Raw genomic sequence first — 17,390 nt, 5'->3', positions numbered from 1 at the left:
ATATAGCATATATTTGGACTATCTTTTTAAAAACTATTTGCAGGCCTTCCCTCTCTAATTTCTAACTATAATTCAGATTAAATAATCATCTAACAGTATTTAATTTGAGCTCTGAAGTGAGATTTCTAGATAGGGGTAATAAAAAGGATCCTAAGTCTCACACCTCACATCTATTCTTTTTGAAGCACTCTTGCTCCAAGGAGATTCTTTCATTACTCTGCCAAATAACACCAAAATTATCAGATGGAGAAAAGACCTCTCGTCCTCAGCTTCTCAATAGGCACAATCATGAAGAAGCCTTATGTTTCTGGTGTCCCTATTTTTTTGCCTCCACCACTATGAAGCCGTGGCTTATGTTATTATGAAGTCCTCTCAGCCCAACCAAATGCCTTCCCAGCCACGGTCAATTCATTTGAGATCCCCCCAAATCATTAACAGACCCTCCATTAACTAGTTACTACATTGTCCTCAATGCTTAGGGGACACTCCCTACAACCCAAAACTGTGCCTTTCCTTAAGCAGGAATTAATGTCTTTATTGAACTCTGCATGTCCACTTCAGGCCTGTATCTGGCACTTACAGGCACTCACATGTTTGTTGGGTGTGTATTTCTTGACAATCCAGCCAACAAAATGTCCAAATGTTTTCCCCCCAAGTAACATACACTACTCTAAATTTTAAAAGACCCCTCTAATTCTGTACTGCCTATTATCACAAAGTTCTGAGAAATGAATGAACAAAAATGAGATTTTAGAATTCAGGTTTGTCTGCTGAAATTATTCTTTAAATAAAATCTTATAATACAAATGTCAAGATACAGTAAATGAAATACACTGGTAAAATAGGTTATGATTTTATATGAAAAAAAGTCTTTAAAAATGTAAAGATTTACCCATCCTGTTAAATATTCTATTTTACATATGCAGAGAAATATATCCAAAACAAACCAGTAATAAATCACCTCAAAATATCAGCATGAATACAGTAAATTTGCTTTTGCTTAACTCAGTGATTTTCAATAGGCATGCTGCAAGGATTTATAAAACATGCAATACCTGACTATTTAGTCAAGGGTACTGACCTCCTTTCCCTTAGATTGCTTTTTTAAAAAAATGGCCCTGACCGGTTTGGCTCAGTGGATAGAGCGTTGGCCTGCGGACCGAAGGGTCCCAGGTTCGATTCCAGTCAAGGGCATGTACCTTGGTTGCAGGCACATCCCCAGTAGGGGGTGTGCAGGAGGCAGCTGATTGATGTTCCTCTCTCATCGATGTTTCTCTCTATCCCTCTCCCTTCCTCGCTGTAAAAAATCAATAAAATATATATTTTTTAAAAATGACAACAGCCAAAAAAAAAAAGCCATTCAGTGTGAATGCCATCTTGAACCATAAATATATAGGTCATATAATAGAGTTGCATCTTATTGGTCATGTCCTATATGGTTGCATCTGATTGGTTAATTCTTGGTACCAGAAATTTTTATATCCAAGTTTAGGCACCTGATTTCTTAAAAAGTAACTTTGGAGCAAAAAGTGTAGGTACTTACTAATATTATTTTGTAAATCAATCAAAATTATACCTATTTTTTTAGTCAGATCAGCAAAATAATATATATTTTTGGTGTGCCACAGAATATTAGTAATTAGTTTATGTGTATCATGTGATGAAAAAGGTTGAAAATCACTGGCTTAATTGAATACTCCACCCATAAATGTAGTCCTGGGATACATGTCTGTCATAGGGAAGGCTGTTATACTAGGAGAAGTCTTAACTGATGGATGATAGTGGCTTACGGCAGCTGGAGACCATATCACTCCCATTTTCCTTTGAAGATGACAGCATGACCACTTAAAGTTGGCAATAAGGATGCTTTTTTAGGAAACTATGCATCGTTATGAGATACTAGAGAATTGGGCAGTAACAGAAAAATACCTGGCAGTACAATCACACATTGCCTTTTTGACACACTCAAGTCTAAATCATGGTATTAAATTGTTGCTGATCTGAAAAGCAGCTTAGTCAAATGTCTTTAAGCTTTTGCCTTTTGTGTCTTAAAGTCAATGTGGTAATGGCTCACTATCAGGAGTTTGCTTTTCCAGAAACCTAAAAAAATCATAGATGAACAATGAAGAAACTAAATGAAGAAATATTTTGGTCTAGTGAGCAAACTGTTTAAAAAGTACCTTCATTTTTATTTCTAAAATGATTATATTAAGTTCAGTCATTTGAATTTCTAACCTCAGCTAAAGAGATGGGGAGGCATAAAGGCAGGTACATATGATGCCTGACAGAGGTAGAAAGTCCATTAAAAAGAAAAACTCAAGCCCTAGCTGGTTTTGCTCAATGGTTAGAACATCGGCCTACAGACTGAAGGCTCCCAGATTTGATTCCAGACAAGGGCACATGCCTGGGTTGTGGGCTTAATCCCTAGTAGGGGGCATGCAGGAGACAGCCAATCAATGATTTTCTCTCATCATTGATGTTTCTCTCTCTCCCTCTCTGAAATAAAAATATATTTGAAGCAAAAAAAATGGGGGGGGGGGAGAGAAAAACTCAAAATACACTATTTGAGTCTAAATACAGGGCAGGTTATGGTCTCTTTAGTGCATCATTGCATTAAACTGACATTCTCTGTGATGAACTGAGAGAGAATGGGGCCTGGCTGCCTTATTACAGTGCTCAGATTCCTCATTTATAGAAAGCCTTATTGGTGGGGGGCCTCACAAAATGAGAGCTAGTATTTTTTTGCCTTATATATTATATACTAGAGGCCCAGTGCATGAAAATTGTGCACTCAGGGGGGTCCCTCAGCCCAGCCTGCACCCTCTCACAGTCAAGAAGCCCATAGGGAGTGGGCCTAAGCCGTCAGTCGGACATCCTTAGCGCTGCCGCGGAGCGTTGAACATCTGCCCCCTGGTGGTCAGTGCGTGTCATAGCAACCGGGTGTTCATCCGTTCAGTCAATTTGCATATTAGCCTTTTATTATATAGGATATTTTCTTCTACCTTAGCCATTGTATTTCCACATTGAGAAGGTAGAAATACCTGGGATGCATTTAGGTTAAAATAAAAAGTTTTGGTGGTTAGCCCTGGCCAAATAGTTCAGTTGGTTAGAGCATCCTGATTGCCAAGGTTGTGGGTTTGGATGGGATATGTCACAGGAGCCAAACTGAAAGATCTCCAATGGCCAAAGCTGAAATAATTAAAGCCAAACAATAAATACTGCATGGGATCATAACCTAAAATATCAAATACACATCCATGAGTCCATACTGGTAAATGACTGAATAAATGAGAACAAATTTTCATTACAGAAGAATTCTAAATAATATGTGCAAATATACCTGCTTCCAGGGGGTAAAGCTTAAACCCCCTGGTGCCACTGAGGGTCGCCTGGACTTAGTGATTGCTTCTAAAAAATAGAGTCTGGAAAGGGAAAAACAGTAACTTTACAGTGGAGAAGCTTGGCAGACACCATCATAACCAAGAGATAAAGGTTAGTATCATCTGTGTTAAGTTGATATCGTGTACCCCAATCATGATGTGATGAGAAAATTACTTTATATCTGTGGTATTTTTTTCCTAAATCCATAACCCCAGTCCAATCATAAGAAATACACGAAACAACTCAAATTGAGGGACATTCTACACAATATCTGATCAGTCCTCCCCAAAACCCTCCATGTCAGGAAAGACAATAGGTGTCTGAGATACTGTCTGAGTTAAGAAGAGCCTACGGAGACAGGACAGCTGCGTAGTGTGGCCCCTGGACAGGATGCTGGCACAGAAAGAGGACATTAATGCAAAAACTGGTGAAATACAAAGAAAGCCTGGAGTTCAGTCACTTGAAACATAAAAATGTAGGTTTCTTAGTTATGACAAAGGTTCCATGGTAATGTAAGATGTTAATAATGGAAAGCTAGTGAAGGGTATATAGCTCTTTGTACTATCTGCAGTTTTTCTTTAAATAAAAAACCAGTCCAAAATAAAAGTTTATTGAAAAAGAAAAAAAAGACATAATAGATGCTTTACCTTCTTTATTCCACTATGTATAACTGTTTTGTAGGATCAGAAAATATCTGCTGCAAAGGTGTGCTATGCAGTCTCTTAAGGCCGGTCTCTGTTCCTAAATGTAGAAGTATGGTCTGGATTCATGTTAAGAAATGGGAAATTCTTAAGACATGACACGGATGTGAAGAACACTGACTGACCTACTCTACGCTAGGACAAAACAAAGTCAGGACCCATTTGGAATCACGTACTGTGGTCTGACATAGATGTCTCTAGCATCATGTCACTTTCATTCATTTCAATTTCAAAGGTTTCTTCCAAAGAAGGCCTGGAATCTGGAGTTTTCCTTGAGGTTTCCAGTGGTGTAAGCCCTGTTTCTTCTGTAGTCTGTTTTTCTACTTCAAATTCCCTGAAATCCCACGGAGGTGAAATAATGTTTTTTAGTGTCTTCATTGTATGCACATCAAAGTCATAACATTTTAATTTGTCTTTAATGTCTGCTCCTAAAAAGAAACACCATAATAAGAACAAAATAAGAAATTCCATTATTTCACTGTCATTTCCATTATTACATAACACAGCCTTTATCATTTAAGTCAAATGGTACTTTTAACACTAGAAAGACTGAAATTTAGTATATATCTATATTGCCCAAAAGCAGTCAAAATGACTGCATCATGAAAGAATAATATCGGAGCACTCTTCACTTATGTTCCTTAGCTTTTCCAATAATTCACTTCTATTCGACATTTCTTTCATGAATTTAGGGCGCAAAAGAAATAAAATAAACAACTTATTAGAACAAGTATCACTGCATAAAGATTCGAATAACAAGTTCTAGTTTAGCTTATTGAGCAACTGCAACTTATCAAGTATCGACAATTTATCATATACTTGTATGTTATCATGTGACGGTAATCGGAAAAAAATAAAAACTGTTATTTCAATACAGAGCCGAACTGGTCATATAAGAAATTTACTCAATTCAATAATAAGAGTCATAATTTCCCAAGCAGTCAAAATGACTGCTTTTGGGCAATATAGGTATAACACATATATATATACCGGAAATGAAGGAGGGGGAGGTAACTACAATTATTAATAAACACATTAACATGTTGTACAAAAAGTCACAAAATTCTAAGACATTGTGTCCTTATATACATAATTGTTTTTCTATTTGAAATTAAAAAGCAGTCAAAATGACTTCCTTGGGCAATCTAGTGTTAAGAGTACAAGTAAAGCTCAGAAGGAAAAAATGTTTCAATCATTTTCCTCCTTTTTTATTTTATTTTATTATCACAAGAGACAACTGGGAAGGCTTCTAGAAGTACATGCAGTTTCAAGCTCTAGCATGGCTCAATAGCCATCCCATTCCTAAAACCACTTACATAATGAAAGGAACCTGTGGGCGTTTTTTTCTCAACTGATAGATAAGAACTTCCTGTTGGCATTTTGGCATTGGTATATAGACACAAGTTTTATGCATATAAGAGCCACAGTGAAGGGAAATATATTTTCCACATATCAAAATCTTTAGAATGAAAAAAGGACTTTCAACAGATGTATGACATTCAATCATTTCTGACATAAAAACATGACAATTTTACACAGTACAAACTAATAGGTGTTTTGATAATGACATATAAGCCTTCTAAAAATATATTTTTATTTTGTACTATTTTGTACATCATGGTGACTATCCTATATAATAAAAGCCTAATATGCTAAGTGTCCGGTCGTCTGTTCAACCAATCAAAGCGTAATATGCTAATGATATGCTAAGGCTGCTCAACCGCTCACTATGATGTGCACTGATCACCAGGGGGCAGACGCTCAACACAGGAGCTGCCCCCTGGTGGTCAGTGCACTCCCACAGATGGAGTGCCGCTCAGCCAGAAGCCAGGATCATGATTGGCGAGCACAGTAGTGGTGGTGGGAGCCTCTCCCACCTCCGTGGTAGCGCTAAAGATGTCCAACTGCCGGCTTAGCCCTGGGCCTAAGCCGGCAGTTGGACATCCCCTGAGGGCACCCGGACAGCGAGAGGGCGCAGGACAAGCTGAGGGACCCACCCCCGCCCCAAGTGCTCGAATTTCGTGCACCAGTCTTCTAGTAGTTAATAATATTGTATTATATATTTGAAAGTTGCTAAGAGAGTAGATCTTAAAAATTTCAGCATAAGAAAAAAATTCTGTAATTATGTACAGTGTCATGTTAACTAGACTTATTGTGGTGCTCATTGTGCAATACATACAAATATTGGATTATTATGTTGTATAGCTGAAACTTATATGTTACATGTCACTTATACCTCAATAAAATAAAAAGTAGTACAGGACATAAAATCATAGAGGAGACTTCTAAGTGTAGTGAATGGTAGACTTGGAAATCTCCTCTGTAAAATCATTACCTTTGTGAAGACAGGCAAAATATCTGCCTTACTCAGTATTGTATCTCCAGACCTCACTTAGCTGTATAGGAATTTTGCATTTAAGCCTCACAACTTGGCCAAATGAAGAAACATACTCAGATGTGCCCCAAAACCACAGGGCTACTGAGTGGCAAAACTGAGATTTCAACCTAGGTTCTTCAGGATGCCAGAAGTCAAGCTTCTTTTTTCCTTTTTTAACTTTAAAAAACTGAGTCATAACCTACAAACCACAAAGTGTGCACAGCTGGATGAATTCTCATATATGTATAAACCCACATAATCACCACCAGACCCAAACAGAACACTGCTGGCTCCAAGAAAACTACCTCATGCTGCTTCCAGTGAATACTTCCCTTTCTAAGCCAGAAGTAATCACTGCTTTGATGTTTGCATCATCAATGATTAGTTTTGCTTATTACTAATCTTCATATAAATGAAATTAATCAGTAAGTATTGTTCTTTTTGGTCAAAATCTGTGAGATTCATCTATATTATGTGATTCAGTAGTTAGTCCTTTTAATTTTGTGTAGTATTTTTTTGTATAAATATACCATAATTTATTTCTCCATTCACCTATTGGTGGACATTTGGTAATTTCCAATTAGATGCTTTTACGAATAAAGCTAAGGTCCTAGCTGGTTTGGCTCAGTGGACAGAGCGTCAGCCTGTGAACTGAAGGGTCCCAGGTTCAATTCCAGTCAAGGGCACATGCCCGGGTTATGAGCTCGATCCCCAGTGGAGGGCATGCAGGAGGCAGCTGATCAATGGTTCTCTCTCATCATTGATGTTTCTATCTCTCTTTCCCTCTCCCTTCTCTGAAATCAATAAAAAGTATATTTTTATTAAAAAAAGAAAAGAAAAAGAATAAAGCTAAGAACAATCTTATGTGTGAACTTGGGCTTACTGAGGCCCTTGTTTCTGTTGGGCATATACTTGGGAGTAGAACACTACATATTAAGGTCAGTAATGCCCTAATAAGTCACACCTCCTGACACCTTTGCCACTCTTGAATAACCCCCTCCCAGACTGACACTGCACTTAATCACATGACTCCTTTTGATGAAGAGAATTTGATGGAAGTAATTTTGTGTAACTTCCGGCTTTAAAGAGGGCTGGAATTTTACCTCTTGTCCTTTAGAACCCTGAGACCACCATGCTATGAAGAACTGGGATAAAAGACCATGGAGAGGCCCAGCAGTGTCAGCTGAGGCCCCACCTGTGTATGAAGCCATCTCAGATCATCAGCCCTGCCAAATGCCTGCAGACCATAGATGCAGAACTGAATGAGACCATCAAGAGCCAACTTTGAAAAATAATACATTTTTATTGGAGTGGTTTGTTAAGCAGCAACAGATAACTGATATAATAGGCCTGTTTAACTTTAGTAGATATGTTAAACAGTTTTATCTGTTTATAACCCTCCTGATAATAAAGTACATACAAGAGTTCTAGTTGTACTGTATCTATACTACACCAACACTAGGTACTATCAGTATTTCTAATTTTTAGCCATTCTGGCAGATGGGTAGTGTTATCTCATTATGGTTTTCATTTCATTTCCCTAATAAGTAAGATATTAAGCATCTTCATTTGCTTTGTAACTATATGGATATTCTCTTTGGTGAAGCTCCTGTTCAAGCATTTTGCCTGTTTTTGATTAAATTTTTTCTTACTGATTTGTAGGACTTTTTGTATTCTAGACACAAGTTCTTTGACAAGTCTATGTATTATGAATAACTTCTCTCAGTATATCACATGCCTTTTCACTCTCTTAATATTTGTGTTTTTGACAAATAGATCTTAATTGTATTGAAGCCCAAATAACATTTTTCCCTCTATGATTTTATGTTCTGTTAAAGAAATATTTGCCTATTCCAAAGTCCATATCTCAAGATTTAACCTCACTGTACCCTCTTTACCTTACAATGTTTATAAATAAATGAGTATCCAAGTACACCAATGCCATCCAAATTTATGACTTGCTTGTCATTAAAAAATAATTTAAAGAATTATGAGCACTGTAGTGTGAATGTAAACCAACTTAATATTCTACTAAAATATAAATATGCTATATCCTGCATTATAAAATATTAAGGCCAGAGCCCTTTATCAGAAAAATGTCTCTTAAGATTTTTCCATTATGCAATTAAATTAATTCTTATATATCACAGTGCTCTGCACAAATTCTGTAATAGTATTTTGCATATAGCAAATATCCAACTTTAAACTCAATGAATACTTAATGAGTCATTAATTCTCACAGCATTGTTCTAACAAAAAAAAGGGAGTTTCTTGATATTAATGTAGTTAGAATGGTAGGAAAAATAAACCTAGAACCTCACACAAAATTTTGAGAAACCGAAACAGAGATTTATAACAATCTATAAAATGGACTATGAAATCAATAATAATAATTGTAATCTTACCAATATAAGCTTCAGAATCACCAATGTACATTTCAATGCAATGACCAAGCATTGTAACAGAAAATGTATCATCTCGCCTAAGTCCAAGGGCCTGCCAGAAAAGATTCAGCATGGTTATTACAAGAAAAAATATTTTCTTCTCTTTTATTTTAAAATATTCTTGCTAAACTGAATTCAATATACTCTAGGGAATCTCACGTGTGAGTAGAAGGAGGTTGTTAGTGGGGATACAGCTAAAACAAGAGTAGCCATGAGTTAATGAATGTTGAAGTTGGGTGATGGTATGTGAAGGGTCATTACACTATTCTCTGTATTTTTTTATGTTTAAAATTCCCCTCCTCCAAAAAAATTTTTAAAAACTTTATGTCCACATGGAGCCCTGTGATTTGGTGGCCAAGTTAATGGCACAGGCTAGATCACAAACCTTGTGAGGGGAGACACAGAAGATATATGATTTGTGGCTGTTGTCTAAAACTTTCTGTTGACAGCATAAAATTTGCAGAGTCAATGTCTTTGGCTAACAGGGGTGGGGAACATCTGGCCTGCGGGCCATATTAGACCAACAAAATAATTTGATCTGGCCCTGCTAAGGCATTAGGGGTGAGTTAATTAAATGTTTGACCAAATATAGCAGGATAATTTTTAAGTTGATAGTTCTGTATGGCCCATGAATGATGTTTTAAATATTCAAATGGCCTTTGGCAGAAAAAGGGTTCCCCACCCCTGGAGAAGGAACCTGAGTCAATAGCAGGGTGTGCTGGCACCACGACACTACTTTGGGGAAACAGGGTTATCACCTGGTACAAAAGTGATTTAGAAGAACCACACTCTGAATGTGAAGAACTGAATATCTTAACTATTTATTTCCCTTATATTTTCTTTTTATGTTGGTACTTGAGTGATCCCTGAAAAAAATCTATATGCTAATATATCCAATAGAGCCTGTTTTAAGTACAAAACAGTTGACAGGAAATAATTATGTTAAAGTTTAAGTGGCAGTGATTGTTTTATTTTTGTGGTCAACTTGCTTATTAATGGCATCTTAGATTTGATGAAGCACAGCATATAGATTAAGGAGAGATTCTTTCCTTGTAATAAATGCATATTGTTTTGTTCATATGTTTAAGTGATCTAAGGAAATTAATTATAACTCATAAATGGACTAAAAAAACCCACTAGAATTTCCAAAGGGTTCTCACTGTGCAACACAAACTCCCTGCCTAGAATAACGCCCGGCTCAGACTGGGCTGACAGACATCACTGGACACTACTATATCTCACTGCACACATAAGACAAGTCTCACATTTGTTTCTAATTTATTGAATATTGCACAACATACTTTTCTCTGCAAAGAATAAAATATAAGGTCACCTAAAGAATTTTAAAATGGCAAAGTAACAAAACATTGCCTAGAAAAGATCTTTTTTTTTTTGTAAAGTGGTAAATGTTAACCAGATTTAAAATTAGGTACAAACAAAAGACATACTGTATGGAAATAGTCCACAGCATTTTCAAAGTTGCCCATCAGACTATGGATATACCCTATGGCAGAATAGGTGGATGCATTTTGCGGAATTAACACCAATGCCTGACGGTGATAATCCAATGCCTCAGCATACTTTCTGTGGGAGAAGAGAGAGAGGGAGTTGGGGAGGGGAGGAGAATGGAAAGAAAGAGATAAAACAATTAGTGAGTACAGTAAAAGTAGTAAATACTAAGTCTAAGATGAGAATACCTATTAAAAACATAAATACTTTCCTATACTAGAACAGTGATGGCGAACCTTCTGAGTTCGGTGTGTCAGCATTTTGAAAACCCTAACTTAACTCTGGTGTCGTGTCACATATAGAAATTTTTTGATATCTGTAACCATAGTAAAACAAAGACTTATGTTTTTGATATTTATTTTATATATTTAAATGCCATTTAACAAAGAAAAATCAACCAAAAAAATGAGTTTGTGTGTCACCTCTGACACGTTTGTCATAGGTTCGCCATCACTGTACTAGAATAACAGTCTAGACCAGCGGTTCTCAACCTGGGGGTCGAACGACCCTTTCACAGGGGTCGTCTAAGACCATCGGAAAACAAATATATAATTACATACTGTTTTTGTGATTAATCACTATGCTTTAATTATGTTCAATTTGTAACAATGAAAATACATCCTGCATATCAGATATTTACATTACGATTCATAACAGTAGCAAAATTACAGTTATGAAGTAGCAACGAAAATAATTTTATGGTTGGGGGTCACCACAACCTGAGGAACTGTATTAAAGGGTCACGGCATTAGGAAGGTTGAGAACCACTGGTCTAGACTGTTAACTGATAACAGTACTTCATATCCACTTTTGCGTATCTTAACACCTCCTTGACATGTACTTTCCTGCCTGCTCGCTCAGCCAGCTGACGGTGCTCCTGCAGGGGTATTGCTGCATTCCTCCGGATGCTTAGTAGGAGACTGGAGCCAGCACCTAATCCCTGACACTTAGGCCTGTGCCCTATCACACGGCAAGGCCTCTTTATGTGAAGTCAAACCTCCTACACCAGAGGTGGTGAAAGGCAACTCAAGAGGTTTGCTTTAAGGTCAAAAGGAGTTACTTGGAAGAGCATTTTCAAAAGTTCTCTGGAATACTTTCCCTGTAAAATCTTTTCTGAAAAAAAGGTTTTGTGCTCAATAAAGTTTGGGAAATGTTGCAGCTCATAATACATAGTAAATACTTCCAAGAAATCCTGAAACAGAAAACCCATTAAATTTTGAGTAACCTAGAGTCTACCAAATTCATTTAACTAAAGAACCTATTTTCATTTTTTTAAAATATATTTTATTGATTTTTTACAGAGGAAGGGAGAGGGATAGAGTTAGAAACCTTGGTGAGAGAGAAACACCGATCAGCTGCCTTCTGCACACTCCCTACTGGGGATATGCCCACAACCAAAGTACATGCCCTTGTCTGAAATCGAAGCTGGGACCCTTGAGTCCGCAGGCTGACACTCTATCCACTGAGCCAAACCGGTTAGGACCAAAGAATCTATTTTCAACTGCCATCTGTTTCTCACACCACAAAACTGTTATCAAGCGGAAAACAGTGAGATAGAATGTAGACATCCTATATAATAAAAGGCTAATATGCAAATTGTCCCCTCAGGAGTTTGACCAGGAATTCGATTGCTTGCTATGACGTGCGCTGACCACCAGGGGACGGCACGGACCATGGCAGGCGACCAGTGGTTGCAGGGTGCTAAGGGAGTGAGGGAAGGAGGCAGGGAGGTGGGGAGGTGGGGAACCTGATTGGCCCTGATCGCCAGCCAGGCCTAGGAACCCTACCCGTGCACATATTTCGTGCACTGGGGCTCTAGTGGTTTTATACTATCCTAATTCTTCTAAATTAATTTTGAACATTAAAAATTATTTAATCTAAGAAATTAAAAGTGATTATAATTCTTGATATAGTACTAAAAATTATAAGATTACTGAAAATTATATATTACTATAAATTAACGATAACAAAAACAACTAGTCTTCCACAAAAATATGGAAAAGGCTACACAAAATTAAGTTCACTTTCAGTCACAAGAATATTTCTGAAAATACTTCACTTACTTAAGTTTTCTGCAGACATGCCCCAAGTTGTTCAACAAAGGTTCCCATTTGTCAACAGTTACCTGAAACACAGCAACATCAAACCCATGACTTCCAGACGTCACTTTTCAGCCTGACCTGTTTGCACTGCATTATTTCACTCATCTATGGGAGTTGGACTCTTTCCTGGTGCTTGCACAGCACTAAGCAGGAGTATTTGCTGTTTTTTCCATCTTTCTTTACTACTACTGAGACTTCCTGAGGATATCATTATTTTACTTAAATATTTATGTATCGCTCTGTCTGGTGTGGCTCAGTTGGTAGAGCATCACCCCATTCACCAAGAGGTCGCCATTTTAATTCCTGATCAGGGCACATGCCCAGGTTGTGGGTTTGGTCCTTGAGGGTTTGGTCCCTGGCGGTTGGGTCCCCAGGCTGGGGTGGGGGGGTTGGGAGGATGGGGGGAGAGACAGGGACCGAAGGCAACCGCTTGATGTTTCTCACATTGATGTTACTCTCTTTCTCTCCCTCTCTCTCTAAAATCAATTTAAAAAAACCCACATTTTTAAAAGAAATTACTGATTGGTTGATTTTAGAGAGAGAGAGAGAGAGAGAGAGAGAGAGAGAGAGAGAGAGAGAGAGAGAGAGAAAGAAAAACATCGATTTGTTGTTCCACCCATCTTTGCATTCATCGTTTGATTCTTATAGGTGTCCTGGCCAGGGCCCTGAGAACATTATTTTATTAGCACAATTTGTCATAGGGCCCATCTATGTTGAAGAAGTTCAAATTTTATATCTCCAGCTCAGAGCTTTATATTCTGTCTACTAAATATTTCTACTTAGACATCTCACAAGCACTTCAAATTCAATGAGCCACATGCTAAACTCTTATCGTCGCTCTCTTGCCATCCCAGCTCCCTAACCTCACCTCCTCCTGAGTGCCCTCACAGTACATGGCAACCATGTCATGCCTGACCCCTCCAAGGAATCACCAAGGCTTGTTTATCAACCTTCTTGGTAAAATTACAACCACCCATTAAAAAGTCTTGTCTGGGCCCCAATCAGACAAGTCTGACCATGCTGCCCTTCTTAAACCTTTTGTTGTCCCACCCCCTCAGGATAAGGTGCAGACTTTAACATCACCTTCAAGACCCTTAATAGCTTCTGCCCCATTTCTTGACATTCTCTGTGAACTCAAAATCCAAGTCATACTAAATTAGCTCCAACTTTGCACACACCGTTCCCTATTCCTGAAATACCCTATTCCTTACTTCTGCCTGGTTAACATCAACCATCCTTTAGGACTGAGGTATATGATGTAGCCAGGCTTTCTTGACCCACCCCCAAATCTGGGTTAACTGCCCTTCTATGTGGGTTTCTTTATTTCCTCAATCACAGCCCTTTTGTACCACAAAATTATTGCCAATTTACTTATCTGAATTCCCCAATCGATCTGAGGGCAGGAAATAGCAAACAAATTCCCTCTTGCCTCTCAATGCCTAGCTTAGAGCTTAGGGCACAGTCAATATGCATTAAGTAAGTCTGATCTGTAAATGAATACACAGATCTGAGCCACTCTCTCTAACTCTCCTGAGCCTGGTACTGGGAGGCACAGACCACTTGAATGAAAACAAACTCTTTGTGATTCTTTTTTTTTTTTCTTCTTCTTCTTCTTTTTTTTTTTTAACTACCACTAAAAATATCCTCACCCGAGGAATTTTTTAGAGAGAGTGGAAGGGAGAGGGAGAGACAAAGAGAGAGAAACATCGATATGAGACACATCATCAATTGATTGCTTCCTGTGAACCTGCAACTGAGGTATGTGCCCTTGACCAAAATTGACAGGCTGACACTATCCACTGAGCCCAACCAGCTAGGGCCCCTTTGTGATTCTTCAGCATGACTGCTTTCCTGTGGCTATTTTGACATTTTCAGCAACAATGTTTTCCCCTTTTCACATAACTTTCTAATGGAAATTCTGAGTTTAATGGTATTGTGTTTTTGTACTTAAAATCATTACTTCAAATTTCTGTAGACTCCTAAAATGCCTTCTGATCATCAAAGAATATAGTTTAAATTTTAAGTGTCATTTAAGACAGTGCATTTCAAACTTTTCTGTACATGAGAAATCACCTGGGGATCTTGCTAAAACTGCAGATTTTGATTCAGTAGATCTGAGATTCTGTATTTCTAATGAGCTCCCAGGTAATGCTGATACGGCTGGTCCAGTTTGAGTACCAAGGTCCTAAGGTATTCAATTGTATGAAAACTGGCAAGGTGCTAAGTAGCAACCCTATATTAACAAAAACACATGTATTATCCAGTCCATCCAAGACTGTGCTGTGGAAGAACCTGTTTATATACATACATGTGCAAACACACAGAAATACAGTGTTTTTAAGTTCATATGACAAGTAAGAAGAGACCAAAATAAACAAAGCGGTATCTATGGGGACAGGTGAACTGCCACCTGACAGGAAGCCCAAGGGAGCGGTATCTGTCTCAGCAAGGAGGAACTATGACCAAAGAAGATGTGGACTGTGGGCAAGTATGCCCAAGTATGTAACTGACAAGTGGCAAACAGAATAGAATAAAACCAAATAGGTACAAATAAAAAGATTCAGGAACCAGAGAGTAGAAACATGCAAATTCCGTATCTACAGAAGTTTACAATACCTAAAACTGTTAAAATAATATAGTATATATACATCCATGCTAGATGGAAGGTTAAGTCATGAGTGCAAATTCATGGGGTACATCTTTCATACAATAGAACCTAGTAAATTTTTCAAATAGTTAATAGTCTAAATATATGTTAAGTACAAGGTGAGGAAAAACAATAATAGGTCTGAATTTGAATGACACTTAGCCCCATTTCAGTGGGATCAGCTGCTATATTTAACCATTTATCAAAGATGAGGCTCTTTTGGGGTGCTATAGGACATATTATGTTATGTGCTGCAGTGCCCACCAGTTTCCACAAGTCATCACACATTCCTTGTATCAAATAATCATCAAATATATTCTGATTACTCCCACCTATCAAAACTAGAGCACAGAGCCAACACCTGCCCTCCCCTCCATTAGAAACAAATTCATTTTGTATCATGAAGTAAAACAGTTGATTGCCTGACAATTGTTATGATAAATATTAGGTTATTATATGATATTAGGTTACTTTTTTCTAAGCAAGACAGATTATCTATACCATTTTCCTCATTCAATAGTACACATACTTACGAGTGTGCATATTTATAGATATTACATAAAATACCTCATTCCCAATTGCTTTAATTTTTTCCAAAGCATCAAGAAACCATTTTTCTGCTGTTTTCCATCTAAAATAGAAGGAAAAAAGATTGCAGGTTATTCAAAGTTAGAAAACTTAATAAACATTTTAAGAAAAATTTGATTCTCTTTTTAGTAATATAAAAATGAAATGAGGTAAACCTCTGTAAATAGTACATCACAATGTACTATTTGCAATAGCAATTGTAATAGATGATGAATTTATGGCATTAATATCACTGGAGTTCAAGATGTTAGGAGATACAGATTCTCATTATTCTCTGTGTTCTCTAGTCACCATGCACACTGTTAGTGCAGTCAGACTACTGCTCCCAGTGGAAATACAGGGCTTAGGTTTCCAAACCTCCGCTCACATTTTTTACCAAATGTTCAACCTATAACCTGTTTTATATATGCTTGTGCTTAGTGATGCCTAATTTAACATATATTGTTGCTTCATTAACACTGAACTGAAGGCACTGTAACTTATGCCTTCACAAAGTTTATCTAACAAATGTATTTTCTGCAAGGCACAACACAACACAGCCTTCTTGTGCTTAGGAACACTAGACAGATTTCAGCACTACACTTGGGAGCCATTTTAAAGAGTGAAATTACCAACAAAAAGCACAAAAACGTGTCACAAAATTGAATGTAAAAAAGAACACTTGTTTAAGTAGGAAAGTGGAAATAAGAAGGCAAAACATCATTTGTTTGACCTTAGCTGGGAAAACGCACATGTCCGCACAATGTGAAAGCACCTTGATTGACTTTGGGGGTAAAAATGAGTTGACTGTATATTAAAATATTATTATACATTATTTTTAAATCTCCAAACTTTCTTTTAGAAATACTAGATAACCCAATTTTTAGAATACACACACGCCACAACAAACCATTACAGAAGTACTAATTTACTGTTTTAAATTCATGTATAATTTAATGCAAAGGGCTATACATATTTTTCTCTTTGAGAATGACATTGAACTACTTATTCTATAAATGTTCAAGGCTACAGTTAATGCCTCAATTGACCAGTAAACTCAGGTTAGGCCATCCTAGCTTAATTCTGAGGTTAACTGGAAGCTAAACAGAAAACATTTTCATTCCAAAGTTGTAGAGAATGTTTCTCAAATGCATGACTCCAACTCCTAATCAACAAGGAGATAGATGACTGAGGAATCTGCAGTGCCCAGGCCATCCTGCAGGGCTCAAGTGAGTTGACAGCGACAACAGTCCAATCTCAGAATTTAGGAGCTTGTAATAGCCCACATTAAAGGGGACCAAACAGGAGGTTTAGCATTTTTAAAGAAATCCAAGATAACACTTTTCTATTTCTTTTTTTTTTAACTGTACACCCCCTTCTCCTAAAGAATACACTTTTAAAAATCTACTGAAGGGTCACTCTGAGCAGTTAAACTCTAGTGATTGAGGTTTTATTATACTAATAAAAAGGAAACAGAAGGGCTTTTGGCCTTTCAGTACTTACTCTCCATTTTGAAATGCAACCACGCCAACTTCATGCATAACAAAAGGATCTTCTGGTGCAATGCTTAGAGCCTGGCCAAAGAATCTTTCAGCCAATTTTGAGTTATTGGTTAATCCATATTCTAATCCAATATAGAGCATTGGCAAATGACACCTAAAA

The 17,390-nt window shown here is 37.4% G+C and overlaps 1 protein-coding gene across 1 annotated transcript in view; it reads right to left on the bottom strand.

Moving 5' to 3' along the window:
• Positions 1 to 3,975: 3,975 nt before the first annotated feature.
• The window catches only part of CDC16 (cell division cycle 16), a 38,814-nt gene continuing 25,399 nt past the window's right edge, over positions 3,976 to 17,390 (bottom strand). The window contains exons 13-18 of the mRNA XM_059685212.1: positions 17,232 to 17,384; positions 15,729 to 15,792; positions 12,476 to 12,537; positions 10,352 to 10,487; positions 8,865 to 8,955; positions 3,976 to 4,510 (exon numbers count right to left, since the gene is read on the bottom strand). Of these exons, the coding sequence (XP_059541195.1) occupies positions 4,251 to 4,510; positions 8,865 to 8,955; positions 10,352 to 10,487; positions 12,476 to 12,537; positions 15,729 to 15,792; positions 17,232 to 17,384 (766 nt within the window). The 3' untranslated portion in view covers positions 3,976 to 4,250. The remainder of the gene's footprint in view (positions 4,511 to 8,864; positions 8,956 to 10,351; positions 10,488 to 12,475; positions 12,538 to 15,728; positions 15,793 to 17,231; positions 17,385 to 17,390) is intronic.

This window comes from Myotis daubentonii, chromosome 2 (genome assembly GCF_963259705.1).
Source record: "Myotis daubentonii chromosome 2, mMyoDau2.1, whole genome shotgun sequence".
NCBI lineage: Eukaryota > Metazoa > Chordata > Mammalia > Chiroptera > Vespertilionidae > Myotis > Myotis daubentonii.
Note: the sequence above shows the minus strand (reverse complement) of the source record. Positions and strands in the feature narration are given on the sequence as shown.